Here is a 27,392-nt window from a genome sequence, read left to right on the forward strand (position 1 = left end):
CTTTGACTCACAACCTACAGCAGCCTTCCCAGGAAACCAAACCCTTGTCTAAAATAAACATTTATCCCAGAAGCAAGCCTACTTTCAGTAAGACTTATAGAAAATCAGACTGCTATCTCTAGTAGCATTCAGGAAGCAGGACAATGATTTCTGTAACAATTGGCCCAGAATGGCCAGGACTTGATGAATAACTGACAGCTTCCCTAATTGTTCTCCCTCCTTCTAACTTACAACCAATGAAAGAAAGCCAAATGCTCCCCTGACCAGTCACATAGTAGGCCCTGCCTCTAGTTAGGCATCTCCAGCTTCCCCATGCGAACAGCCTCCAAACAAGCCCCATCTAAAGCCATCCCTTTTCTCCACTAGGAAGCTTTCCTACTCCTCTCTCTGCCTTTGAGTCTCTGCTAAAACTCAAGTGACCATGGCTGACTCCCTTGCTGCAGCAAGCTCTGAATAAATAGCCTCTGCTTTTCTCATTTGGTTGGTGTTCCTTTATTTCCACAATCCTGAATGCATACATGAGGTTTCTGGAGCAGAACACATTAACTATTATTTACTTACAAGCAAACAATAATCATGTGGTTCTCCTGAGCCCCCATTCCTTGCTCTTAGGCAATGAGATAAAAGTGGAGTTTACTCTACTCTTTTGAGCCTGTATTATGGGCAAGGAATGCAAAAATACTGATTTAGGCATTTAAACACAAGCTGTTGGGAGGAGCCAAGATGGCGGAAGAGCATGGAAGGTTTTTTTGCATCTTGCCTCCATGAAATACAGCCAGACCAACACTAAACCATCCTGCACACTAGAAAACTGATTTGAGGATTAACACAACAATCTGCACAACCAGAACCACAGAACTCAGAAGGTACATGGTGTGGAGAGGTGAACCGGGGGAGAGAGAAGCCACAGAGGGCAGGGAGCTGTTTTTGCTTGTGGAGAGAGAATGGAAACAGTGGGGGAGAATATGGGAAAAGCACCCCCCCCCCCACCGCAAAAGCAGTTGGAGAGAAAGTGGAAAAGTGTAAACAGCCGCAGGGACTGAACTAATGAAGGAGAAAGGAGAAAGGAGAGTGTTTAAACTCCTTTAAGACTCTATAAACAGGTGGGGCGCAGTCTGAAACTCCGCAGCTCAATACCTGGAGGTGCTCTGGTGAGAAGGACGAACCCCCAGGAGGAGAGTGGAGTCCAGGGGTCTTCAGGCCACAAGGGGAAAGGCAGTTCCCCTGTTGGGAGGACATCTGGTAGAGGCTGTGTGGCCCCCACACAGGCAAAGACCCAAGTGGACCCAGGAGAACAACCACATTTGCTGGTGCTGGAACAAGGTCATTAAGGGTGAAGCCTGGTGCCAGATGTGTGTTGTGATTTTCCATAATCCCTGAAACGCTGCTGATACATGATGGCGTGAACTTTTTCTGGGGCAGGCTGGCACCCAGCCGCAGTCTCTGGGCATCGGCAGCAGCTTGGTCCTGCGAACGTTCCTGGGTTCAGCCAGCACCCGGCCATTGCTTGGTGAGACACTCCATAGAGGGTCAGAACAGGTCAAAGCCACAGTCCCTCAGAAGTGAGGGGTCAGCAAACATAGCTACATCTGAGATAAAATCCAGGAGGGAGGTGCTGCCTGGGGCTTGGTCACAGACAGTGTAAACGTGGGGAGTGGACAGAAGCCGGAGACAAAGGACGGGTGCACAACTGCTGATCGGAGAGAACAGAGTTCCAATACTAGAGACCTGGTAGCTGAGTGACACCATTTTCACCGTTCCTGCACATGTGCATACACCACCTACAAGCACCACAACAATCCACCCCATTAAGCTAAGCAGCAAAAACTAATGGAGGATGGAGCCATTACACTAAGCCCTGCCTAACTGGGCCAACCTTGCTCTTCAGGAACACAAGTCTCTCCACCTGCTTAGTTTACAGACTACAATGCGCTTCATGGTTTGACTTCTATGGAAAACCAAGTAATTTCAATCGTATTTCAGTCTGTTCGCTGGTCCACCTATTCAATTTTCTTTTTTTTCCTCTCTTTTTCATTTCTTTTCTTTTTCTTGAATACAGAAAGAAATAATCTGTCTTTATTTTCAATTTTTATTAAAATATTTTTAATGTTTTTCAACTTTATTTTATGTAAATTTTTCAAATTCTACTTTACTTCCATCATTTCATTTTATTCTATTTCAGAGTATTCATTTTTTCAAATTTTCAGACAATTTCCTTTTTTTTTCTTCCCCTTTTTTCTCTAATCTATCATGCCCCTTTCAACACCCAGACCAAAACACACCTAGGATCTAGCATCATTTATTTGATTTGTGTGTGTGTTGTTGTTGTTGTTGTTGTTGTTGTTGTTAATTTTTTTATTTTAATTTTTTTTATTTTTTTACCTCATTAATTCCCTTTCTTCCTTCAAGATGATGAAATGAAGGAATTCACCCCAAAAGAAAGAGCAGGAAGAAATGACAGCCAGGGACTTAACTAACACAGATACAAGCAAGATGTCTAAACCAGAATTTAAATTGTTTTTAAGGTTTATTCATTTTTCACAGAGAGACAGAGCATGAGCAGGAGAGGGGCAGAGAGAGAGGGAGACACAGATTCTGAAACAGGCTCCAGGCTCTGAGCTGTCAGCACAGAGCCCGACGTGGGGCCCGAACTCACGGATGGCAAGATCATGACCTGAGCTGAAGTCAGATGCTTAACCAACTGAGCCACGCAGGTGCCCCTGAACCAGAATTTAGAATCACATAATAAGAACACTAGCTGGAGTCGAAAATGGATTAGAATCCCTCTCTGAGGAGATAAAAGAAGTAAACGCTAGTCAGGATGAAATAAAAAATGCTATAACTGAGCTACAATCTCGAATGGATACCATGGCGGCAAGGATAGATGAGGCAGAGCAGTGAATCAGCGATATAGAGGACAAACTTATGGAGAATAATGACACAGAATAAAAGAGGGAGACTATAGCAAAAGAGCACGATTTAAGAATTAGAGAAATCAGTGACTCATTTAAAAGGAACAACATCAGAATCATAGGGGTCCCAGAAGATGAAGAGAGAGAAAAAGGGGTAGAAGTGTTACATGGGCAAATCACAGTGGAAAACTTTCCTAACCTGGGAAAAGACACAGACATCAAAATCCAGGAAGCACAGGGGACTCCTATGAGATTCAACAAAAACCAACCATCAACAAGGCATATCATAGTCAAATTCACAAAATACTCAGGCAAGGAAAGAATCATGAAAGCAGCAAGGGAAAAAAAGTTCTTTTTTCCCTTAACCTACAAGGGAAAACAGATCAGGTTTGCAGCAGACCTATCCACAGAAACTTGGCAGGCCAGAAGGGAGTGGCAGGATATATTCAATATGCTGAATCAGAAAAATATGCAGCCAAGAATTCTTTATCCAGCAAGATTGCCATTCAAAATAGAAGGAGAGATTAAAAGTTTCCCAGACAAACAAAATTTAAGGAGTTTATAACCAGTAAACGAGACTTACAAGAAATTTTAAGGGGGACTCTCTGAGGGGAGAAAAGAGGAAAAAATACATACATACATACATACATAAATACCGAAAACAACAAACACTAGAAAGGACCAGAGAACACCCCAGACTCCAACCATACAAACAACATAATGGCAATAAATTCAAATCTTTCAGTACTCACTCTAAACATCAATGGACTAAACCCTCCAATCAAAATCATTACATATGGTAACCAAATGGATAAGAAAACAAGATCCATCTATATGCTGTTTACAAGAGACCCACTTCAGACCTAAAGACACCTTCAGATTGAAAGTAAGGGGATGGAGAACCATCTATCACGCTAATTGTCAACAAAAGAAAGCCAGAGTAGCCATACTTATATCAGACAATCTAGACTTTAAAACAAAGACTGTAACAAGAGATGAAAAGGGCATTATATCATAATTAGGGGCTTATCCACGAAGAAGAACTAACAATTATAAACATTTATGCTATAATGTGGAAGCACTCAAATATATAAATCAATTAATCACAAACATAAACTCATTGATAATAATACCATAATACTAGGGGATTTCAACACCCCACTAACAGCAATGGACAGATCATCTAATTAGAAAATCAACAAGGAAACAATGGCTTTGAGTGACACACTGGACCAGATGGACTTAACAGATATATTCAGAACATTTCATCCTAAAGCAGCAGAATATACATTCTTCTCCAGTGCACATGGAACATTCTCCAGAATAGACCACATACTGGGACACAAATCAGCGCTAAGTAAGTACAAAAGATTGAGATCATACCATGCATATTTTCAGACTACAACACTATGAAACTCGAAATCAACCACAAGAAAAAATTTGGAAAGGTAACAAATACTTGGAGACTGAAGAACATCCTACTAAAGAACGAATGGGCTAACCAAGAAGTTAAAGAGGAAATTAAAAAGTACATGGAAGCCGATGAAAAGGATAACACCACAGCCCAAAACCTCTGGGACGCAGCAAAGGCAGTCATAAGAGGAAACTATATAGCAATCCACACCTTCCTAAAGAAGGAAGAAAGGTCTCAGATACACAACCTAACCTTACGCCTTAAAGAGCTGGAAAATGAACAGCAAATAACACCCAAAACCAGCAGAAGACAGGAAATAATAAAGATCAGAGCAGAAATTAATGCTATCAAAACCAAAAACACAGTAGAACAGATCAATGAAACCAGAAGCTGGTTCTTTGAAAGAATTAACAAAATTGATAAACCACTAGCCAGTTTGATCAAAAAGAAAAAGGAAAGGACCCAAGTAAATAGAATCAAGAATTAAAGAGGAGAGATCACAACCAACGCAGCAGAAATAAAAACAATAATAAGAGAATATTAGAGCAATTATACGCCAATAAGATGGGCATTCTGGAAGAAATGGACAAATTCCTAGAAACATATACACTACCAAAACAGAAACAGGAAGAAATAGAAAATTTGAACAGACCCATAACCAGTAAGGAAATCGAATTAATAATCAAAAATCTCCCCAAAACAAGAGTCCAGGGCAAGATGGCTTTCAACGGGAATTCTACCAAACATTTAAGGAAGAGTTAACACCTATTCTCTTGAAGGTGTTCCAAAAAGTAGAAATGGAAGGAAAACTTCCAAACTCTTTCTATGAAGCCAACATTACCTTGATTCCAAAACCAGACAGAGACCCCACTAAAAAGGAGAACTATAGACCAATTTCCCTGATGAACATGGATGCAAAAATCCTCAACAAGATATTAGCCAACCAGATCCAACAATACGTTAAAACAAGTATTCACCATGACCAAATGGGATTTATACCTGGGATGCAGGGCTGGTTCAATATCTACAAAACAATCAGTGTGATTCATCACATCAATAAAGAAAGGACAAGAACCACATGATCCTCTCAACAGATGCAGAGAAAGCATTTGACAAAATACAGCATCGTTTCTTGATAAAAACCCTCAAGAAAGTAGGGATAGAAGGATCATACCTGGAGGTCATAAAAGCCATATATGAATAACCCAACGCTAATATCATCCTCAATGGGGAAAAACTGAGAGCTTTCTCCCTAAGGTCAGGAACAAGACAAGGATGTCCATTCTCACCACTGTTATTCAACATAGTATTGGAAGTCTTAGCCTCTGCAGTCAGACAACACAAAGAAATAAAAGGCATCCAAATCAGCCAGGAGGAGGTAAAACTTTCACTCTTCACAGATGACATGATACTCTGCATGGAAAACCCAAAAGATTCCACCAAAAAATTGCTAGAACTGATCCATGAATTCAGCAAAGTTGCAGGATATAAAATCAATGTACACAAATCGGTTGCATTCCTATACACCAACAATGAAGCAACAGAAAGAGAAATCAAGGAATCGATCCCATTTACAATTGCACCAAAAACCATAAAATATCTAGGAATAAATCTAACCAAAGAGGTGAAAAACCTATACACTGAAAACTATAGAAAACTTATGAAAGAAATTGAAGAAGACACAAAAAAATGGAAAAATATTCCATGCTCCTGGATAGGAAGAACAAATATTGTTATAATGTCAATACTACCCAAAGCAATCTACATATTCAGTGCAATCCCTATCAAAATAACACCAGCATTGTTCACAGAGCTACAACAAACAATCCTAGAATTTGTATGGAACCAGGAAAGACCCCAAATAGCCAAAGCAATCTTGAAAAAGAAAACCAAAGCAGGAGGCATCACAATCCCGGACTTCGACCTATACTACACAGTTGTAATCATCAAGACAGTATGGTACTGGCACAAAAGACACTCAGATCAATGGAACAGAATAGAGAGCCCAGAAACGGACCCACAAACATATGGCCAACTAATCTTTAACAAAGCAGGAAAGAATATCCAATGGAATAAAGACAGTCTCTTCAGCAAGTGGTGCTGGGGAAACTGGACTGTGACATGCAGAAAAATGAACCTGAACCACTTTCTTATACCATACACAAAAATAAACTCAAAATGGATGAAAGACCTAAATGTAAGACAGGAGGCCATCACAATCCTCGAGGAGAAAGCAGGCAAAAACCTCTTTTATCTTGGCCACAGCAACTTCTTACAAAAGCAAACAAAAGCAAAAATGAACTATTGGGACCTCATCAAAATAAAAAGCTTCTGCACAGTGAAGGAAACAATCAACAAAACTAAAAGGCAACCGACGGAATGGGAAAAGATATTTGCAAACAACATATCAGATAAACGGTTAGTGTCCAAAATCTATAAAGAACTTAACAAACTCAACACCCAAAAAACAAATAATCCAGTGGAGAAATGGGCAAAAGGCATGAACAGACACTTCTCCAAAGAAGACATCCAGATGGCCAACCGACAACGAAAAAATGATCAACATCATTCGCCACCAAGAAAATAAAAATCAAAACCACAATGAGATACCGCCTCACACCTGTCAGAATGGCTAACATTAACTCCAGCAACAACAGATGTTGGCAAAGATGTTTGCACTGCCTGTGGGAATGCAAAAAATTAAAAATAGAACTACCCTACAACCCAGCAATTGCACTACTAGGTATTTATCCAAGGGATACAGGTATGCTGTTTCGAAGGGACACATGCACCCCAATGTTTATAGCAGCACTATCAACAATAGCCAAAGTATGGAAAGAGCCCAAATGTCCATCAATGGATGAATGGATAAAGAAGATGTGGTATATATATATACAATGGAGTAGTACTCAGCAATCAAAAAGAATGAAATCTTGCCATTTGCAAGTACATGGATGGAACTGGAGGGTATTATGCTAAATGAAATTAGTCAGTCAGAGAAAGACAAATATCATATGATTTCACTCATATGAGGACTTTATAAGGGAAGGGAAGGGAAGCAAAAATAATATAAAAACAGGGAGGGGGACAAAACATAAGAGACTCTTAAATATGGAGAATGAACACAGGGTTGCAGGAGGGGTTGTGGGGGGGGGGGTGGACTAAATGGGTAAGAGGCATTAAGGAATATACTCCTGAAATCACTGTTACACTATATGCTAACTTGGATATAAACTAATTAAATCAAATTTTTAAAAAATAGAAAAAAAATTAAACACAAGCTGTTACCCTCCCCTCCTGAAAAGAAGGATAAAACCCTTGGAAAGGTTCATGAGTTATTACTCTAACCATTTGCAATGTAAATAAGCTTTTCTAGGGTAACAATAAGACCATTGTCTACATTTTTACAACCCAGGATGACCCCATGTTCCCAGGTCTCAGTAAGGTTTCCTCAGAACCCCTAAGTGTGCAGAAACATAAAAAATATTTTCTCTAAAGCCCCTCAAACCTCAAATCTATCTGGGGTTTCTGCCATCCTCCATGGGGGAGAACAGCCCTCATGCCCACCCTCCTGAGCTTTCTCAGGACCTCCCAGCATATAAGCTCTCTTCACTTCTCTCTTGAATCTTTACTCACATAGACTGGAGGCCCTCTCAAGTCTCATGGGCAGGGAGCAGTGCTGATGTCCTGTCACCCAGCACTGGCCAGGCTCTTGTCTTGACTGACCCATTAAGTCTTTCCTTTGTTGATGCCTGAGAACTTGGCCTTTGAAACAAAAATGTCAGGAAGAGTCCTCCATTTTTTTGTTAAATCACCTCTTCCCAAGGCATGCAGGGTTCTCAGAGTCCCCACCATGGGGACCAGACAGCAGGTAAAATGGGATATTTTGAGATGGAATGTTGTGAAGTCCTGTCTATTCCCACCACACAAGGTTAGTGCCTCTTCCAGGCACATCTCTTCCCATCCACAAGCTCATGTGTTCATATTCTTTAAAAAAATGAGCTTATTCATATTTGAAAATTATAAAGATAGGCAAAAATCACACCACCATAAATAACTTCTGAAAAGATTTTGATACTCACCTTCTTACACTCTCTTCTATGGTCAGTACATGGAAGTCACTCAGCACCTTAAACTTGGCACATACGTCCTTCCGCGCCCCCCCAACACCCCATCCCAGGAATGCTCTTTTCCTTCAAGCTAAACCACCTGCAGTCTTGAGGCCAAGCTCTGGCTTCTTGCCAGGGCCCAGATCCCACCTTCCTCTGTGAACTCTAGACCCCCAAAGCCCCTACATCTTGCTGTGAAATGCACAGCAGGCTGCATTGTGTTGTTTGTTCTCTGTGCTCCCCACTGAGCCTGTCTCCCATGTAAATTCTTTTCTCCTGGAGGTCAATGGCTGTTTGTCACATTTGGCTTGGGCTTAGATTTGGGAACATGTGTGTTCAATAAATACCGCTGAATAAATACAGTTTTCCTAATGAGCATTTGTTTGTAATTTGTACCTGGAAATGTTGGGGATGGGGAGTGGCTTTAAACTACAGGTATATGTTTCCCTGACATAAGTATAGAAAAATGTTTCCAACTGAAAGCTTAAAATTAAAATGCATCTCAGTCACAACCAAAACCATGTCCTAAGATTGGATGCCTCCTTAGGATCTGCTGAGGAAATGGTTAAAAATGTATACTTTGCAAGTTTCTAATAGGGTGGCTCCCAGAAGGGGTTGGAGGATCAATAAGCACTTTTTTTAGCCACCTGTTGGGGTGAGACCAACATGCAGCCTCAGCTGATAGACAACAAGCAGTTTTTTCGTCCACTACAGATGAGAAGACTTCAATGGATTTGTGTAACCAAAGGGTGGGACCCACAACAGAGATGCAGAGGGGAAAACAGCCCATGTGCATGTGTATTTGTTTAATTCAGTTTGCAGTGTTCTCAATAGACTGAAGCTGGAATTTGGCTCTACTTTGATGCCTCACACACACACACACACACACACACACACACACACACACTGTGCCTTCTTTTGGGAGGTGGCATGAGTGAGCAGATATTTGTAACCAGATATCCCAGGCCCTGCTTTAAAAGTGACCATTCAGGGTATGAGTGGCACCAAAAGAAAGCTCACAGAAACACCTAACAACCCTGATCCCAGCCCTTGGGAGCTCCACAAGACAGAAATGAGGAAAAATCTGAACTAACTCTTCTCTGCCTCTCCCCAGGCCCTCAACGGCTTCCTCATGGCAGTTACAGAGGATGGCTATGTTTTGTACGTCTCTCCCACGGTCCAGGACTACTTGGGATTTCATCAAGTGAGTGGTTTTATTTTTCAGTTGAAGAGTTTGGCAAATCTAGGGGGTGAGGCAGGGCCATGTAATGCTTGTCTACATGGGGCTGTAATGGAACTTTGAAGACCTGGGTCTCCATCTCAGTCCCACACATGTACGTCATATGTCTTTGACTGAGCCTTCCTAGAGCACTGGCTTCTTTCATCCAGTGGAGGGCATGGTAACCCATATCCTCTGAGAAGCAGATGCCAAGGTAGGATGAGATGAACAAGAGATTTCTCAGGAGAAAATCCTGGGAGGACCCAAGAGGGAGCAGGGGTTGGGGAAAGCAGGTCTGTCCCTTGGGCAAGAGACCAGGAAGGAACGGGGGTGGGTGGAAGAGTCTTCTACTGCAGTGCAGGGCCAGTGGGACCTCCTCAATCCAAAGTCATGCGGCAGGCAAGCTCCTCTTCTCCCAGGAACAGGCCTGCCTTGGTGTCCCTATCATGCTCAGTCACTGGCTGGGGGCAATCCGTAGGAATTGTGGCCCCAGCACAAACAAGTGGTACATCAAAGAGAGGCAACCTTACAATAACCTCAGTCAGAAACCTAAGAGGCACATTATCATGGCCATCACACTCACTTCTTGTGCTTCACAAGTCTACTCCTCCACCAGGGTTTGCGGAGCAAATCCTCCTTGGTTCCTATGAGCCTCTCTCCCTGGGGGAACCTCAAAAAAGAGAGGTGAGTGGGACAAACTCCAGCTGGTCTCAGGGTAGCACCTGGAACTCCTCTGCTCTCCATTCTGAATTCTTCTCACCCTCAGCCATCACCTCAGCACATCTTGATGGCTTAGCTAGAGGTGTGATGCAAACCTTCACTACTGAGGGGTCTGAGTCCCGGTATCCAGTGCCGTCATGGTCCTCACATCAGGGTGAAGGTCCATGGGGGCCAGATAATACCTGAAGTGCCAGCTAAAGTCTGGCTCACAGCAAACCCACAAAGTGTCAGGACCCACCCAGTGGTCATTTACCCATTCCATAAGCATGTAATTGGAATCAATCTAGTTGACAGCTGGTGTAACCCCCAGACTGGGTCCTTGGCTCATGGAGTGAGATATATCAAAATATAAAATGCCAAGGGGAAACCCCTGAAACTACCTGAAACTACCTGAACCTACCCCCAAACTGACTCCAGTCAAGATAGTAAATCACATGCAATATCATATCTCAAGGAGGTCATGGACAGTGGTGCTGTTGGATAGAAGGTATGGTCAATATCTTACCATGGCATTGTAGGGCCCTTCCTCCTAGGGACCATGCCCCCTCTTCAGCCAGTGGATTTCAGATCTGAAATTTGTCTCAGGTCCCAGAAACTGAGCAAAGGATTGTCATTTTTCATCAAGGTAACAGCCCCCAGCCTACTGACCCTCCTTTGTTGCCTTTAATTGTAGATGTTAAGCAGCATCGTTGTTGGCTGCCCATCTCTTTTGCCCCTTGGGATGCCATGCTCTATTAACCATCTCCACAACTCCCTATGGTCCAAGCCCCCTTGATTATTTCTTCTACCTTGCTGGCCACCACTGTAATTGAAGCCTACAGGCTTGGTCAGTAATTGCTGCCATCTGACCTCTCTTACTTCAGGGCTCCATCATCCCAATGGACATTCATGAGCCCACCCCAGTGTCTTCCTCTCCTACCATCAGCCCTGACCTGAAAAGAACAGTCACCTTACTACCAAATTTCTTATGATGGTGGCCCTCCAGTAGTGCACTCCTGTAGGCCTTGGTGTGTGGTATGTCCCTGGGCCCTCCCATGGTATGCAATCTCTGGTGGGTCTTCTGAACTGATGAATTGCATTCATTCCACCACACCCATTTCCCTCAGCCTTTTTGTCCCTTTCTCTGCCATCTGCCAGGACAACTCTGGTATTACCCTCTCACCGACCACTGGCTTTTTCCAGCCTCTAAGAGCCATCCCAGCATTTAGTTTGTCCCATTTTCTGAAGTTCCTGCAAGGGTGTAAAAATTGTATGTCCTAAAAATTCTGACCTGACCCTGGCAAGGAGAGTTAGCCAACTGTACAGCTCTCAGGAAGCTGAACAGGCCAAAGGGGAGCCCTCATGGCCAAGTTGCCCATCAGAGAAGTCCCATCTCCCAGGAGCAGGCCTGCCTTACAGTTGCCGCCACAGTGGATTTTAGTGGGCAGCAGCTGGGACGTGTCTCAGTTATACTCCCTGCAGCTGGAGACCTGAAGGGCATTTTCATTGCTGATGCTGAGGGAAGACATTCCATGCTCCACACAACTGCCGTGCAGACTGAAAAACAGCAATGCTTGTGCAAGTGCATTGCTCACCAAGAATACCATGCTGTGTAAGGGGTTCATAAAATGCCATAGCAACAGAAGGTTTTCTGAAATCAAGGCAATAGGAAGACTCAAAATCCCTCCATCTCCATTCCTCACATATTCCCATGCCCACCTTGCACTCATGGATGTGCGCAGCATACCCCACACCAGCTCTGGACTTACGCCTCACTTGTGATGAAAAGACACTTGCTGAGAAGTTTTACGGTCTTTTCACCTTTCCTTTAGAAAAAATGTCAGTCAGTACCATTATGCTGTATCTGATTTTCAGCTGAGAATCTGAGAAGGAGTTTTATTTGTCAAAGACAGACCTGAGGCCTGAGCACTTGCCACACCCACACTGTCAGCATCGAACTTTCTGCCTCCTTGCCCTTGCTGAGGACAAATGTGATGTGAGGGAGGGTTCAGAGATAGGGACCCTTATAAGAAGACTTTACAAAGGAAAGAAAAAAATAAACTTGGCTAAAGCCCTTCATATCCAAGAAATGCAATGGGTTTCTCTGTCCAGTGTGGTTAGGGGAGGCAGGGCTGCCCTGCTGTGATGCCTTTCCAGTTCAGAACCTCCAGGGGCAGTGAAAAGAGCTGCAGACAGAATGACAGCAATGTGGGTGAACAGGAGAGAAGTCAGGGTCACTGCCTGTGGCCTCTGCCTCTGTGCACAGCTCTCCCACACCAGTGCTGTGTATGGCTTTTAGAGTTCGACCAGGTAGAAGCAGGGAGCACGGATGTGTCGGGTGCTGGGCACTGTCAGAGCACTGTTGCATTCCTCCATGCTGTCTGTTCTGTTTTGCCCTGGTGGTCCCCTGGAAGCCCACCTCCCTTGGCCTCAGCCCCCATGCTGCCATCTCTGTTATTTCCCCTCCAATCTTCATGCCATTGGCCCTTCACCTCCTTCCAGCCTGGAGGCCCATACAATGTCTCTGTCCTTTCATCAGCTAAACCAGACACTTGTAAATATTTATCACCATGCCATGTGCTGGGATGGATATGCTCCTGAAAAGTTCATTTTCCCTGAATTTAGTGCAGAAAATGGTTATATACAACAGGTTTCTAAAGATCATGCTTTGTGTGGGTTCAGAGATGCAGGGGAAGAGTGAAGAAGAATAACTTATTTGGGGTAGAATTTGGGCCAGAAAAACTTTTTATTGCTGACAGAAAACTTTCAGCTGCACTTAATTCCTCTCAGAAGATCAAGAATAATCCCAAACTATACTCAAATAAAACATAACTTAATAAATTATTCACTACAAGCAACAGTAGAGACACTCATTACCTTTCTTACTTTTTTAATGTTTATTTTTGTCAGAGAGAGAGAGAGAGACAGAGAGAAAATGAGTGGGAGAGGGGCAGAGAGAGACAGAGACACAGAATCTGAAGCAGGCTCCAGGCTCAGTGCTGTCAGCACAGAGCCCGACATGGGGCTCAAACCCATGAACCATGAGATCATGACCTGAGCTGAAGCTGGATGCTTAACCGACTGAGCCACCCAGGCGCTCTGACTTATTACATTTTTAAAATTAAACCTGCTTGATTTACAAGGAATACAGTAAGATTTCTCAAGGCAAACTGGCTTGAAAACAATTTAACATTCTCCTTACGTGTAAAATATTTGCAAAATCTGTATGGGGATAGGATACCTTAAATTTTGTTCACATTCAAGTCACTACATTGCCAAACCCATTTCCTTTTTTTTTTTTTTTTTTTTTTTATGTTTCCTTAGTTATTTTGAGATAGCGAACAAGCAGCGGAGGGGTAGAGAAAGAGAGAGAATCCCAAGCAGGCTTCACATTCAGCCCAGCACGGGGCTCCAACCCACGACTATGAGATCATGCCCTGAGCTGAAATCAAGAGTCAGACACTCAACCGACTGAGCCCCCTGCCTGCAGTGCCCCTGAGCCCATTTCTTTAGAGTGAATACATTATATAATGTATAAATACATTAGCATTTATATTCACTCATCTCCTTCAACAAATGACAGAACAAACTTGGCTCTCCCTGGAAATGAGATTTTTGTTCTAATCCAGTTTAATTTTGTTATCCAGAAGAGCTCAACATTCTCCTTCCACAGAACTTTAAGCCAACTCTCCAGGGCTATTCAGTAGCTTCCAAAGGGTGTCCCCACCTCAGACATCTCCCTGCTAATGACCTGTGCCTTGTCTGCTAGACAGTCATTCTTCCCTTGGCCCCAAGCACTGCCACCCCTTTCAAGAGAGGATACAGACATGGCCTCCAACACCATGGGAGTGCCCACCTCATGGATGTTTTCGGGGTCTGGGGACAGCAGCAGCCTGATAAGATGGCTGTACAAAACCAGAGAAGGAAAACAGAAACAGTGCACCAACCAGACCCAGGATGGGGAGGGACAAAGACAGGTGAGTACACGATGCCTGGAAGGATCAGAGGTGCTAGACATGACTTAGGTTCATTGGAGGTGAACAGGTCATACCTGGCCTCAGGAAGGAAAGAAGCATCCCCTGGAGTGTGACACTGCCCCTTGGTCTTTGCAGTCAGATGTCATCTATCAGAGTGTGTTCGAGCTGATCCACAAGGAGGATAGAGCCATGTTCCAGAGCCAATTTCTCTGGCCTCCAGATGCAGCACCTATCAGCAGAGAGGGAGAGCAGGACAACCACCGTAAGTCAGGAAGGCTTGGGGGGAAAAGGGCAAATGCAAAATCAATCCTCTACATGTGTTTCAACCCGATATACATGTGTTTCTTCCATGAGGAAGAAATTAGATAAGGAAGTCAGGCTTTCTCACTCAGATGTAGATTTCATTAAGCACTGATCGAGCCCTCACTAAGTCCCACGAATATGAGGGAAAGAGAGGAGGAAGGACTGCAATCACGAATCAGGTAGTGTGCGTTGGCACAGGACTCTACATCTCATATCTGTGACCTCATCTGATCCTCCTAGGAACTGGAAACTGTGCATGAGGCATGAGTACCTGTTGATTTTACTACCAGTAGGATGCAGGGAGGGATTTTTGATGATCTTGTTCACTGATGTATTCCCAGCGCCTGGAACAGTGTCTGAGACAAAGTAAACATTAGCTGCTTGAACAAATGAATGTTCAGATGAAGAGAGTGATGCTTGCCCAGATGGACCCAGTTGGTGAGTGATAAGACTCATGCTGGAGGAAATATCCACTTGCCCAGGCAGGTGCATCCTCTGAACAATGATCAAGCTGGTACAGACTCATATTTGTGTATCTAGTGAGTATACAAGTCAGGTGGCCATTATGGCCATAACGTGTTACTCTGCCAACTGGTGGGAAACCATAGGCAAAAGGCAATACTGTCCTTTACAAGTAAATGCCATTTTGTAAATCCAATACAGGACCCCTCTCCAAGGATTTAGAGTACACTTAATGCATCCACAGAGGATGCAAAGAAAGGCTCTTCTGTGCTTTGTTGTGACGGATGGTTAGAAAAAAATAAAATACTCAGAGGCTTCAATTAGGAAAAAAAAGTGAATCCATGTGCCAATATTTGCACACTAACGACATCCTTTTTGTGGTAGATAACCAAAAGTATTAAGCAAGAATAAACTTACAAGGCTGACTATAATATGTGGTTGTGTAAATTCGTAAGATACAGCTTTAACTCAACTCAGCTTTGGCTGCTGTGATTTTAGTCCATCTCTCTTCAAAGCCTGCTCCTACTTCAGACATTCGGCACAAGATTCTGTCTTAACTAGCCATAAATCCAGCAGAGTAAAGTTACTTATCACAAAATAGGACTTCACTTTTTTTCTTTCCCATAAGATTATCAGCTCATTGAAGGGAAGAACTTTGTCCTCAGCATTGAGCTTGGACCTCTGTGCGGGCTGTTTCTGTGTCTCCACCCGTGTCCGTGTTGACTGGCTAGGGTCAAAAGAGAAGGGAACATAAGTGTGCTCAGACTTTTGTACACTGCCTGACACTGCCAAGTTTGAATTATGTCCCTAACAATGGATAGCCTGGAATTTTGCATCTAATTTCATGTTTTCAAATACTTTTTATACCCTTATGCCTCTGTAGTAGCAGAAACCATATAGAAGTCTACCTATATATTTATAACTATATGCGTAATTTTTTCAAAATACAAGCAAAATTTTAATGCAGTGCTATAAACATGGAAGAAAGACATCTGAAGACCACCCAACGAATCCAAATTCAACTTGATGTGTGCTTTATACATGTGTGTATATGTTCTAACATTTATTGATGGTGTACCATGTGCTAGGGGTTTTATTAAAGATTACAAAAGTAGTAAAATTTATCAGATCATAAACCTGCCTTTGTTCCTCCCTAGACTGCTACACTTTATTCTTCTGCAGAAGAATAAAGTCCAGACAAATCAATTTTCATGTGACAAAGGCAAAACCATTAGCACAACTATAATCATACTTGTCAGGTTGAGAATTATAGCAAAAGATAACAAATTTGGTTTTTGCCTCTTTGACTTTATAATGAATCTTCAATGGTACTTTTGTATTTAACCCAAAAGTTTGCTTTTTCCTTTATTATCCTTTGCAAAGGATACAAACCCCTAGGACAGGGAAGAGAGCAAGCTAAACCAGCACTCCAAAACGAGTCAAAGTGGCATCCTTTTTTACGGATAAATGGAGGAGGGCAGTGCAGGTGCAAGAAACAGCATGGGTGCAAAGTCCCTGAGGCAGAAGTGGACTTGGCATAGATGAGGAATGGCAAGGAGGACACTGAGAAGGGCACAGACAGAGAGTGAAAGGGAAACTGGCAGGTGACTGAGTGGGAAAGGGGTGCAGGGGTACAGGCCACTATAGACTTTGAGGTAGGAAGCCACTGGAGAGTTCTAAACAGATAGTTGACATGATCTGACCTATATTTTAAAGTTACTCTGGCTACTGAATGGAGAACAGACTATAGGGGCAGGGGGAGAAGCAGGGACACCAGTTAGAAGGCTATGGCAAAGTTAAAACAAGAAAAGAAAAAAATGACGAGAGTAACAGTCAATGTATAAAGGTTACAATGTGCCAGGCACTATTCCAAGTGCTTTACATATATAAATGTAGTTCTCATAACAACTTTCTTTAAAGAGAGATAAGAAAATTTGGGCCAATAGAGTTGTTAAATAACTTGCCCAGATTCATACAACAGGTCTGGGTTCAGGGTCTGTGCTGTTCTCGGCCTAGACGGTCTGCCCAGCTGATGAGAGACTGGCCAGCACAATAGAGGTATAAGTGATGAGAAGTGGTTAGTTCCAAGGTGTATTTCAACAGTAGAGCAAATAGGGTTCCTGGATATGTATGTTATGTACATCATCTCATTTTTAACTTGATCCTCATGACACTGTAAAGCCAGCTTGAGTGGCTAATCAAGGTCATCCTGTCAGGCAAGGCCAAGGTTCACTGGGCCACAGGGCTTATGATCCCACATTCTCTCCACCCACCAGCTTCTTTCAGAGCTACAAATATTTTGGCTCTGTGGTGAAGAGTGTTCTAGTAGAGCTTCCTCACTTTTCTGTCTTCCCAGCTCTGCCTGGAGAGAACTGTCTCTCACTTAATGGCACCCCCACTGACAGCCTGCAGCATCAGCCCTTGGAGGACCCCTCCTATCTGGAAAGAAGTTTTGTCTGTCGGTTCCGCTGCCTGCTGGACAACTCTTCTGGGTTTCTGGTAATCACGCTATCCTTACAGGCTCAGGAACTTCCTACAACAGAGCATGGCTCTGCTCAGATGGAACACTGCCCAAGGGGTGAGCCAGGCTTCCTCACCATCCCAGGAAGGGCCATCTGGCCTTCAGCTCACTGCCATTTCAGAATCCCAGGTTGTCTTTTGAACCTTCCTCTGCCTGGTTAAGATATGGGACATGTTTACTTGATATTTAGTTACACCTGTTAACTACAGTACAGTCCTAAGTGGAGATCCCTGGTGAACTCAGGATGTTAACATACACCTTCTTCACCATCCCCCAAATCAGCTAAAAGTGCCTATCAATTCCTGGAATCATACACCCTCTCACAGCTCAATCAACTCTGTGGCTCTATGAAAAAGGCTGTGTGGGTCAAGGACCTAAGGGAGGATGGAGAAGCCATGAAAAATGATCAGGGCCAGATGGGCAGAGCAGAATGAGAAGGCTCCAAGCCTGCACACACCTATACTGAGGAGTCCTACCTGTTCAACTACAAGGAGGATACTGGACCCTCTGAATTCCATAAAGGGAAAGTTGTATCAACTGTTTTAGCTACTTCACATCCTCTTCTGTCTTCTCATTACATTTGGGGTCTGCTTTTTCTAGGAGCTGAATTTCCATGGCCATCTTAAACTCCTCCCTGGGCAGAACAACAGATCAGAAGATGGCATCCTCATGTCTCCTCAACTCACCCTGTTTGCCATTGCAACACCTCGCCAGCCACTCACCATCCTGGAGCTCCAAAACAAAACATTTCTTTTCCAAACAAAACACAAATTGGATTTCACACCTATAGCCTGTGATTCCAGGTACAACCCTCTGACCAGAAATCGTGACTCCTAGGGAACCAAGAGTGCTTGGACACTAGTTACTAGTTACTAGTTAGCCCAACTCCTGAATCTAGAACCAAAGGCAAGGCAAGAACAATTGGCCAATCCTGTCCAAACAGGTCCTGTAATGTTAGTTTAAAAGATGCTGCTTATGGGGGCGGTGTAGCAAACCTTCCATGTGGGAATATGGGGTTTAGGTTAGTGTGACGCAGAGAACAAATCCTTAGTGATACTTTTCTCCCTCTTAAAGACTTCTAGTAACTAATCGTCGTGAACACCCAAGAAGTCCCACTATAAAAAATCTAATTTAGTTGGGTTTGACCCAACTTTTCCCAAATTTTATTTGACCACTGAACCTTTCTTGGGGAAATCAATTAACATGCCCCTTAGAACACATTCTAGAAAGCAAGTGATTCAATGTGTTGTTACAACTATAATAAGCACGTTTTATTTCTTACTCAAAGACTGGTCCTTAGCATGCTGGGGAGTCACAGAACCCTTTGATGAAAGCTGTGGGACTTCTCCTTAACCAAAGTTCACTTGTTCACCCACATGAGTAACTGTAGGTACAGACAGACCCCTGTTCCACAGCGCAGGCAAGTAAGCACAGGCTTAAACAGCATTTTGGATTACAAGTGTGGTAGAAGTGTCCGAGACGATCCTGTCAGTGCGGAGGCCTCTTAAAGGTCCTGCTCCAACCCTGTGGCAGGAGGAGTACCCTTGCCGGACCTGGAGTGTCCTGGGGAAGACCGCTCCTGGGCGCTTCGGTGGGTGGGCACAAAGCAGAAAAGGCTGCAACGGAGAACTGTTAGGAGTTTGAGGGATGAACAGCAAGGCCGTAACGTAAAGGAGTGCGGTGTCTCCTCTGCACAGAGGCAAGGTGGTCCTGGGTTACACCGACAGCGAACTCTGCAGGAAAGGATCGGGCTACCAGTTCATCCACGCGGCCGACATGATGCACTGCGCCGAGAATCACGTGCGGAGTGAGTTCGGGAGGCGCCCTCAGGGCCCAACCTCGCCCCGCGGGGCTGGGGCAAATCCTCCCCCCGCCTGCTGCCCCCCCTCCTGCAGAGGGCTCCGAGGGAGGGCAGGTGCGCGTCCGAGCTCCGATGCGAGCGCAGGCTCTCTCTGCAGTGATGAGGACGGGCGAGAGCGGCCTCACGGTGTTCCGGCTGCTCACCAAGCAGGCCGGCTGGCTGTGGGTGCAGTCCAACGCCCGCCTGGTGTTCCGTGGCGGCCAGCCCGACTGCATCGTCGCCCGGCAGCGGGCCCTGACGTAAGTGCGGCCCCGGGGGACGGGGGCCGGGGTTGGGGGTGGGGGGGTGGGGAGGGACCTGTCGTGAGGGCGCGACGTCCGCTGGGGCCCAGCGGCAGTGCGAAACCCGACAGAAATGAAGTCCTTGAGGTCCCCCTGTGAGGACCCTGTCGTAAAAGCAAGGTCCCGACGTAAGTGTAATCGTGCAACAAGACGTAACTAAAAGCCCGTATGGTACAACGAGATCCTTGTGCAGAGGACCCGATGCAAATGAGAACCGGAAGGGAGGGTCTGAAACCCTGCCTTGGGAGCGAGGTTTCCTCTAGCCTTGAGTTGGCAGCCTCTGAAGTCCACCCAGCTTTCAGGGGCCAAGTAAAGCTGCAGCTCATCTATAGTTGTTTGGCCGTAGACAGGACGCTCAATTCCCGTGGGCCTCAATCTCGGCCAACAGTAGGGTAGGCGGAGCACTCCACGAGGGGGAGGGGAGGCGCTTTGTGAGCACATGGGTTCAGTTCCATGGCTTCAGTCGGCCTTGTTCCCAGTGAGGCTGGCGGAGCCTAGGAGAAAGAGACTAGCGCAAGTGTCCGTGTGTGCCTTTGGCTTTGTAATGGACTCGCCTGCTTCTGCTGAACAATTAGTGCAAGCATGCACATGCACACCTTTTTTCCCTAAAAGAACCACAAACAGGGCTTTATGTCAAATTCTCGTATTTGCCTGGGTCACCGATTCTCATATTCGTGGCTCCTTGGGCCTATACCAAAATGGTTGCTCATTATCAAGGCCCTGAAAACTGCTTACAGAGAATTCCCAGGTTCCTATTTACCCAGAGTTCAAATTCTGAACATAGAATCTTTCGTCAGCTATATTCAAAGGAAGTCACTGCTCCCCATTGCACTCTGCAAAAATCTGACCATGTGTCTCTCCTCAGAAATGCCATTCCTTCAGCCTGACTTCCCCACTTTTTTGCCACTTTTCTGCATTGGTAGCGTGGTTTTTAGGGAAGAAGAGAATCAAAGCTATCACTCTGTAGGCTCTCTTCAGTAGGGTACACGTTCTGGGTAACACAAATCTGCCACTCACGTCCAGAAGACCCGGGTTTCATGGCCACTTTCTCGTCTATCTGCAGCATACTTTGTGAGCCGAAATATGCATACAAACAAGAGGAGTCTAATTGTTACCAACATGTTAAGACCACGAAGTGTTCTCTTTCAGCATGTGAACTTACATGGCCAGACCCCATTTGGGTTGTATAACATAGATGGTCACAATTGGAAATGTAGGGAATGATGAAAGAGCCTAGATAAGTTATCTGGCCCAGGTCTAATTAGTGTCATATTTTGAACAGTGACCAGAAAGCCAATAATGCCAAAATAATGCCACACATAACAAAACGTTCCTGCTTTCTGAGCCTACAGCCTTCCTGAATAATGCTTAGATCACAGGAAATTATAGAACTGCATCAAATCACTTGGATTCTGAGCTTGATTTCACCCTGGTCTCAGATAAAGCACCTCGTAAATGTGCCTCAGTTTGCTGCCTTGCAAAAATAAGAGAGCTTCAGTATGCATTTTCTATGGCTCTTAGCAGCTCTATTACTCGTTGGCGTCACTAAGCCAGATGTTCAGAACCCAGTACTTTTGTTGAGTAATGTTGATTTCATTAAGTATAAAAGTAATACATTCCCATTCTTGAAAATTTAGAAAATGAAAAACATTGCAAAAGTAAAATGAGAATCAGCTGTTATCCTACTACTCAAGAGACATTGTTGTCAATATATTGATGTATTTCCTTCAGGTATGTTTTGGCTCATATTTAAGTTTTATACTTGAAACTATATTCTATATATAGTTTTATATTCTGGTGTTTCCACCTAAGAATAAGTTGAAAGCAAGTTCTCATATCAAAAGTATCCATAAATATCTTTATGACAGTACAGTATACTCCTCTTTGGATACATCATACCCTTTTATTAAATATTGGAATTAGGGAGGGGTTTTTCCATTATTATGAAGGCATTGTGATGAACACTTTTGTATATAAATATCTGGCTGCTATTCTGATTTCCTTAGGAGAATTCTCAGGAGTGGAATGTTTAGGTCAAAGGGTTAAAACATTTCAAAGGCCCTTGATGCTATTATCAAATGGCTTTCAAGAAAGGTTGTACCAAATTATTCTCTGGCCAGTCTTACTGCAACACCGACTTTAGCACAGATTGTCCTAGCACCAGATAGAGCAATGAAGAAGCAAGGTGTCAAGAAACAAAACTATGTTAACATATGAAAAATTAATTGTTCAAATAAGAAGTGTTTTAAATCCACAGAACAGGACAAAGTAAGTGAGGTTGGGGCAACAGAGTAACCATTTGAAGGATAGGGAAAGTTAAATTATACCTTTTTACAATGAAAGGTATTTACCTTCATACCTTTTACAATGAAACTTTATCCACATTTGATTCTCTTTTTGTGAAACTTTCATGGAACAGTTCTGCTGCTGGTAATTTTTGCATCAGCCCTCCCATAAGTAACAGCTATAGTAACAGCTATAACTAAAACTTCTGGACAAAATATTATAAAACAACAACAACTAACCAGTCACTGGAGGATCAACACTTGAAAGAAGGGAATGGCACTGGGTGAGTTTCCTGGGTTTTACTGCTTTTAGTCTGAAGGAAGACTGCCCTTGGGCTCGGCAGGTTAACACCCAAATAGAAAATTTATGGTCTCGATGACATGAGAACTAGACAACAGAGAGTGCAGTGACCGCAGCAGCTGCAAAATGAAATAATAATTTCTAGTTTTTAACTTCTCTCTTCTAGAGAGAGAGCTGAAGAGAAAGAGCCCTCAAATTCTGTGAATAAACTTAGTCCAAATCCGCTCACCCCTGAACCATGTATGTGTGGGATGGATAGCCAACCTGAGGCCTAAAGAAACCAAAGAGATTCCAGCTGTTGCCCATCACAAGGGAGACAGAATTTGCATTTTCGGTCAAGTTCAACAAAGCAAAAACGTCAATGGTCTTTGGGGGAACGTGACAGAATAAGAATCTACAGTATATCATCACAATGTCCAGGATTAAATCCAAATTTACTTGTTGTTTGGTCAAGGATGCAACCCAAAATTACCAGATATATGAAGAAACAGGAAAGAAAGTTTCAAAACTAAAGGCAGTCACTGGAGACCAGCTCTAAGAAGGCCCAAACACTAGATAAGAATTTTATAGCAACTATTATAATTATGCTTATGGACATGAAAGAAAATATGCCTATGATGACTGCTATGATGAATTCAGAGCAGAAAAATAGAAACTATAAGAAACAAATGTTTTTCATCTCCAAAGTTTTATTTAAATTCTCATTAGTTAACATATAGTGTAATGTTGTTTTCAGGAGTAGAATTTAGTGATTCATCACTTACATATAACACCCAGTGCTTATCCCAACAAGTGATGCCCATCACCCATTTAGCCCATCTCCTACCCACCTCCCTCCATCAACCCTCTTTGTTCTCTATTGTAAAGAATCTCCTTTGGTTCGTTTCCCTCTTTCTCTTTTTTCCCCTTTGCATTTATTCATCCATTTTGTTTTCTAAATTACACATATGAGTGAAGTCATATGGTATTTGTCTTTCTCTGATGGACTTATTTTGCTTGACATAATACATTCTACCTCCATCCATGTTGTTGCCAATGGCAAGATTTCTTTCTTCTTGATGGCAGAGTAATATTCCGTGTGTGTGTGTGTGTGTGTGTGTGTATTCTTCATCCGTTAATCAGTGCACACTTGGGCTCCTTTCATAGTTTGGCTATTGTTGATAATGTTGCCATACATATTGGGGTGCATGTGCCCCTTCAAATCAGTATTTTTGTGTCCTTTGGGTAAATACCTAGCAGTGCAATTGCTGGAGTATAGGGAAGTTCTATTTTTAACATTCTGAAGAATCTCCATACTGTTTTCCAGAGTGGCTGCATCTGTTTGCATTCCAGTGTAAGAGAATTCCCCTTTCTCCGCATCATCACCAACACTTGTTGTTTCCTGTGTTAATTAATTTAGCCATTCTGACAGATGTGAGGTAGTATCTCATCATGGTTTTGATTCCTATTTCCCTGATGAGTGATGTAGAGCATCTTTTCATGTGTCTGTTAGCTATCTGGATGTCTTCTTTGGAGAAATGTCTATTCATGCCTTCTGCCCATTTCTTCACTGGATTATTTGTTTTTTGGGTGTTGAGTATGATAAGCTCTTTATAGATTTTGGATGCTGACCCTTTATCAGATATGTCATGTGCAAATATCTTCTCCCATTCTGTAGGCTGCTTTTTCATTTTGTTGATTGTTTCCTTCACTGTGCAGAAGCTTGTTATCTTGATGAAGTCCCAATAGTTATTTTTGCTTTTGTTTCCCTTGCCTCTAGAGCCATATCTAGTAAGAAGTTGCTCTGGCTGAGGTCAAAGGGGTTGCTCCCTGTGCTCTTCTCTTGGATTTTGATGGTATCCTAACGTTTAGATCTTTCATCCATTTTGAATTTCTTTTTTGTGTCTGGTGTAAGAAAGTGGTCCAGTTTCATTCTTTTGTATGTTGCTGTCCAGGATTCCCAACACCATTCATTGAAGAGACTGTCTTTTTTCCATTGGATATTCTTTCCAGCTTTATCAAAGATTACCATATAGTTGTGGATCCATTTCTGGGTTTTCTCTTCTGTTCTATGTGTTCTGTTTTTGTGCCAGTACCATACTGTCTTGATGGCTAAACTTTGTAATATAGCTTGAAGTCTGGAATCATGATGCCTCCAAATTTGTTTTTCTTTTCCAGGATTGCTTTGGCTATTCAGAGTCTTTTGTGGTTCCATACAAATTTTAGAATTGTCTGTACTAGCACTGTGAAAAATGCTGTTGGTATTTTATTTTGTTTTATTTTATTGTTTATTTTTTGAGAGAGAGAGAAGGTGCAAGTGGGGGAGGCCAGAGAGAGAGAGGGAGACACAGAATCTGAAGCGGGCTCCATGCTATGAGCTGTCAGCACAGAGCCCTACGCAGGGCTCAAATCCACAAACTGTGAGATCATGACCCGAGATGAAGTTGGATGCTTAACCGACTGAGCCACCCAGTTGCCCCAGTTGGTATTTTAATAGGGATTGCATTAAATGTGTAGATTGCTTTGGGTGGTATAGACATTTTAACAATATTTGTTCTTCCAATCCATGAGCATGGAATGTCTTCCTATTTCTTTGTGTCCTCAATTTTTTTTCATAAGTGTTCTATAGTTTTCAGAGTACAGATCTTTTACCTCTTTGGTTAGTTTTATTACTAGATATCTTATTGGTTTTGGTACAGTTATAAATAGGATTAATTTCTTGATATCTTTTTCTGATGCTTCATTATTGGTGTATAGAAATGCAACAGATTTCTGTACATTGATTTTATATCCTATGACTTTGCTAGATGCATGTTTCAGTTCTAGCAATTTTTTTGTGTGGAGTCTTTGGGGTTTTCTACATAGAGTATCATGTCTTCTGAAAATAGTGAAAGTCTGATTTCTGCCTTGCTGACTTGGGTGCCTTTCATTTATTTTTATTGTCTGGTTACTGAGGCCAAGACCGTCAGTACTATATGTTAAATATTAATGGTGAGAGTGGACATCGCTGTCCTGTTCCTGAGGAAAAAGGACTGTTCCTTTTTCTGTGAGGAAAAGCTCTCATTTTTTCCCCATTGAGGATTATATTAGCTGTGAGTCTTTCATATATGGCTTTATGATGTTGAGGTATGTTCCTTCTGTACCTACTTTGTTGAGAGTTTTTATCAAGAATGGATGCTTTATTTTGTCAAATGTTTTTGCCACATCTATTGAGAGGATCATATGGTTCTTATCCTTTCTTTTATTAATGTGGTATATCACATTGATTGATTTGTGAATATTGAACCACACTGCAGCCCAGGAATAAATCCCACTTGATCATGGTGAATGACTATTTTAATGTACTGTTGGATTCAATTTGCTAGTATCTTGTTGAGAATTTTTGCATCCATGTTCATCAGGAATATTGACCTGTAATTCTCTTTTTTAGTGGGGTCTTTGTCTGGTTTTGGAATCAAGGTAATGCTGGCCTTGTAGAATGAGTCTGGAAGTTTTCCTTCTCTTTCTTTCTTTCTTTCTTTCTTGAACAGTTTGAGAAGAATAGGTATTAATTCTTCTTTAAATGTTTGGTAGAATTCCCCTCTGAAACCATCTGGCCCTGGACTTTTGTTGGGAGATTTTTTTCATTACTGATTCAATTTCTTTGCTGGTTATGAGTCTGTTCAAGTTTTCTATTTCTTCTTATTTCAGTTTTGGTAGTTCACACGTCTCTAGGAATTTATCCATTCTTTCCAGATTGCTCAGTTTGTTGGCATATAATTTTTCATAATATTCTCTTCTTAAAAGATTTTTGAGAGAGAGAGAGCATGCAGGGTAGGGGCAGAGAGAGAGGGAGACAGAGACTCCAAAGCAGGCTCTGTACTGTCAGCACAGAGCCCAGTGTGAGGCTTGAACCCACGAACCATGAGATCATGACCTGAGCTAAAACCAAGAGTCAGATGCTTAACTGCCTGAACCACCCAGGTGTCCCTATAATATTCTCTTATAATTGTATTTCTGTGGTGTTCCTTGTGATTTCTCCTCCTCATTTGTGACTTCATTTGGGTCCTTTCTCTTTTCTTTTTGGTAAGTCTAGCTAGGAGGTTATCAATTTATTAATTCTTTCAAAAATCCAGCTCATTTCATTGATCTTTTCTACTACTTGTTATTGTTTCTATATTGTTTATTTCTGCTCCAATCTTTATTAATTTCCTTTTTCTGATGACTTTAGGCTTTATTTGCTGTTCCTTTGCTAGCTCCTTAAGGTGTAAGGTTAGGTTTTGTATTTGAGACTTTTCTTGCATCTTGAGGTAGACCTGTATTGCAATATACTTCCCTCTTAGGGCTGCCTTTGCTGCATCCCAAAGGTTTTGGACTGTTGTGTTTTCATTTTCTTTGGGGCTTCCATGTATTTTTTTTTTATAAGAAACAGAAAATTTGAGATAGTATCTAAAATAGAAAGCTCACAGGGTGGATTTAACAACAGATTGGAGATGACAGGAGAGTTTATGACCTGAAGCTAAATGAATACAATCATCCAATCAATAGAACAAAGAGGGGAAAAAAGATTGAAAAAAGAAATAAACAGCCTGAGGGATCTATGGGACAGTATCAAAAGGTCTAACATGTAGGTAAATGGAATGCTGAAAAAGAACAGAGTGGGCAATATATCTATATCTGTCTATCTGTCCATCCATCTGTGTGTGTGTGTGCAAGCATGTGTCCATATGTTTGAAGAAATAATGACCAAAAACTTCCCCAATTTGATGAAAATTGTAACTGCAGATTCAAGAACCTCAGTGAATTCCAATCAGGATAAATACAAAGAAAACCACACCAAGGCATAGTCTTGTCAGATGTTGAACACCAAAGATAAAGAGAAAACTTTAAAGGCAATTTAAGATAAAAAGGACATTACATATAAGAAACAATGATTCAAATTATTGTGGACTTCTCACCAGAAACAATGGTGATCAGAAGACATTAGAACAATATCTATGAAATCCTTTTAAAATTTGTCAACTCTGTATTCTGTGACCAGTGAACATATCCTTCAAAAATAATAGCAAAAAAAGACATTTCTATTAAAC

At 42.5% G+C, this 27,392-nt stretch overlaps 1 protein-coding gene across 1 annotated transcript in view; it reads left to right on the forward strand.

The window, feature by feature from the left end:
* Window positions 1-27,392, forward strand: part of LOC125920637 (aryl hydrocarbon receptor-like) — a 50,051-nt gene that overhangs the window by 19,381 nt on the left and 3,278 nt on the right. The window contains exons 2-7 of the mRNA XM_049627653.1: window positions 9,550-9,639; window positions 14,466-14,592; window positions 17,425-17,594; window positions 18,217-18,419; window positions 19,314-19,423; window positions 19,575-19,716. Coding sequence (XP_049483610.1) covers window positions 9,550-9,639; window positions 14,466-14,592; window positions 17,425-17,594; window positions 18,217-18,419; window positions 19,314-19,423; window positions 19,575-19,716 — 842 coding nt within the window. The remainder of the gene's footprint in view (window positions 1-9,549; window positions 9,640-14,465; window positions 14,593-17,424; window positions 17,595-18,216; window positions 18,420-19,313; window positions 19,424-19,574; window positions 19,717-27,392) is intronic.

The sequence above is a fragment of the Panthera uncia genome, chromosome C2, assembly GCF_023721935.1.
Source record: "Panthera uncia isolate 11264 chromosome C2, Puncia_PCG_1.0, whole genome shotgun sequence".
In the NCBI taxonomy this organism is placed as follows: Eukaryota; Metazoa; Chordata; class Mammalia; order Carnivora; family Felidae; genus Panthera; species Panthera uncia.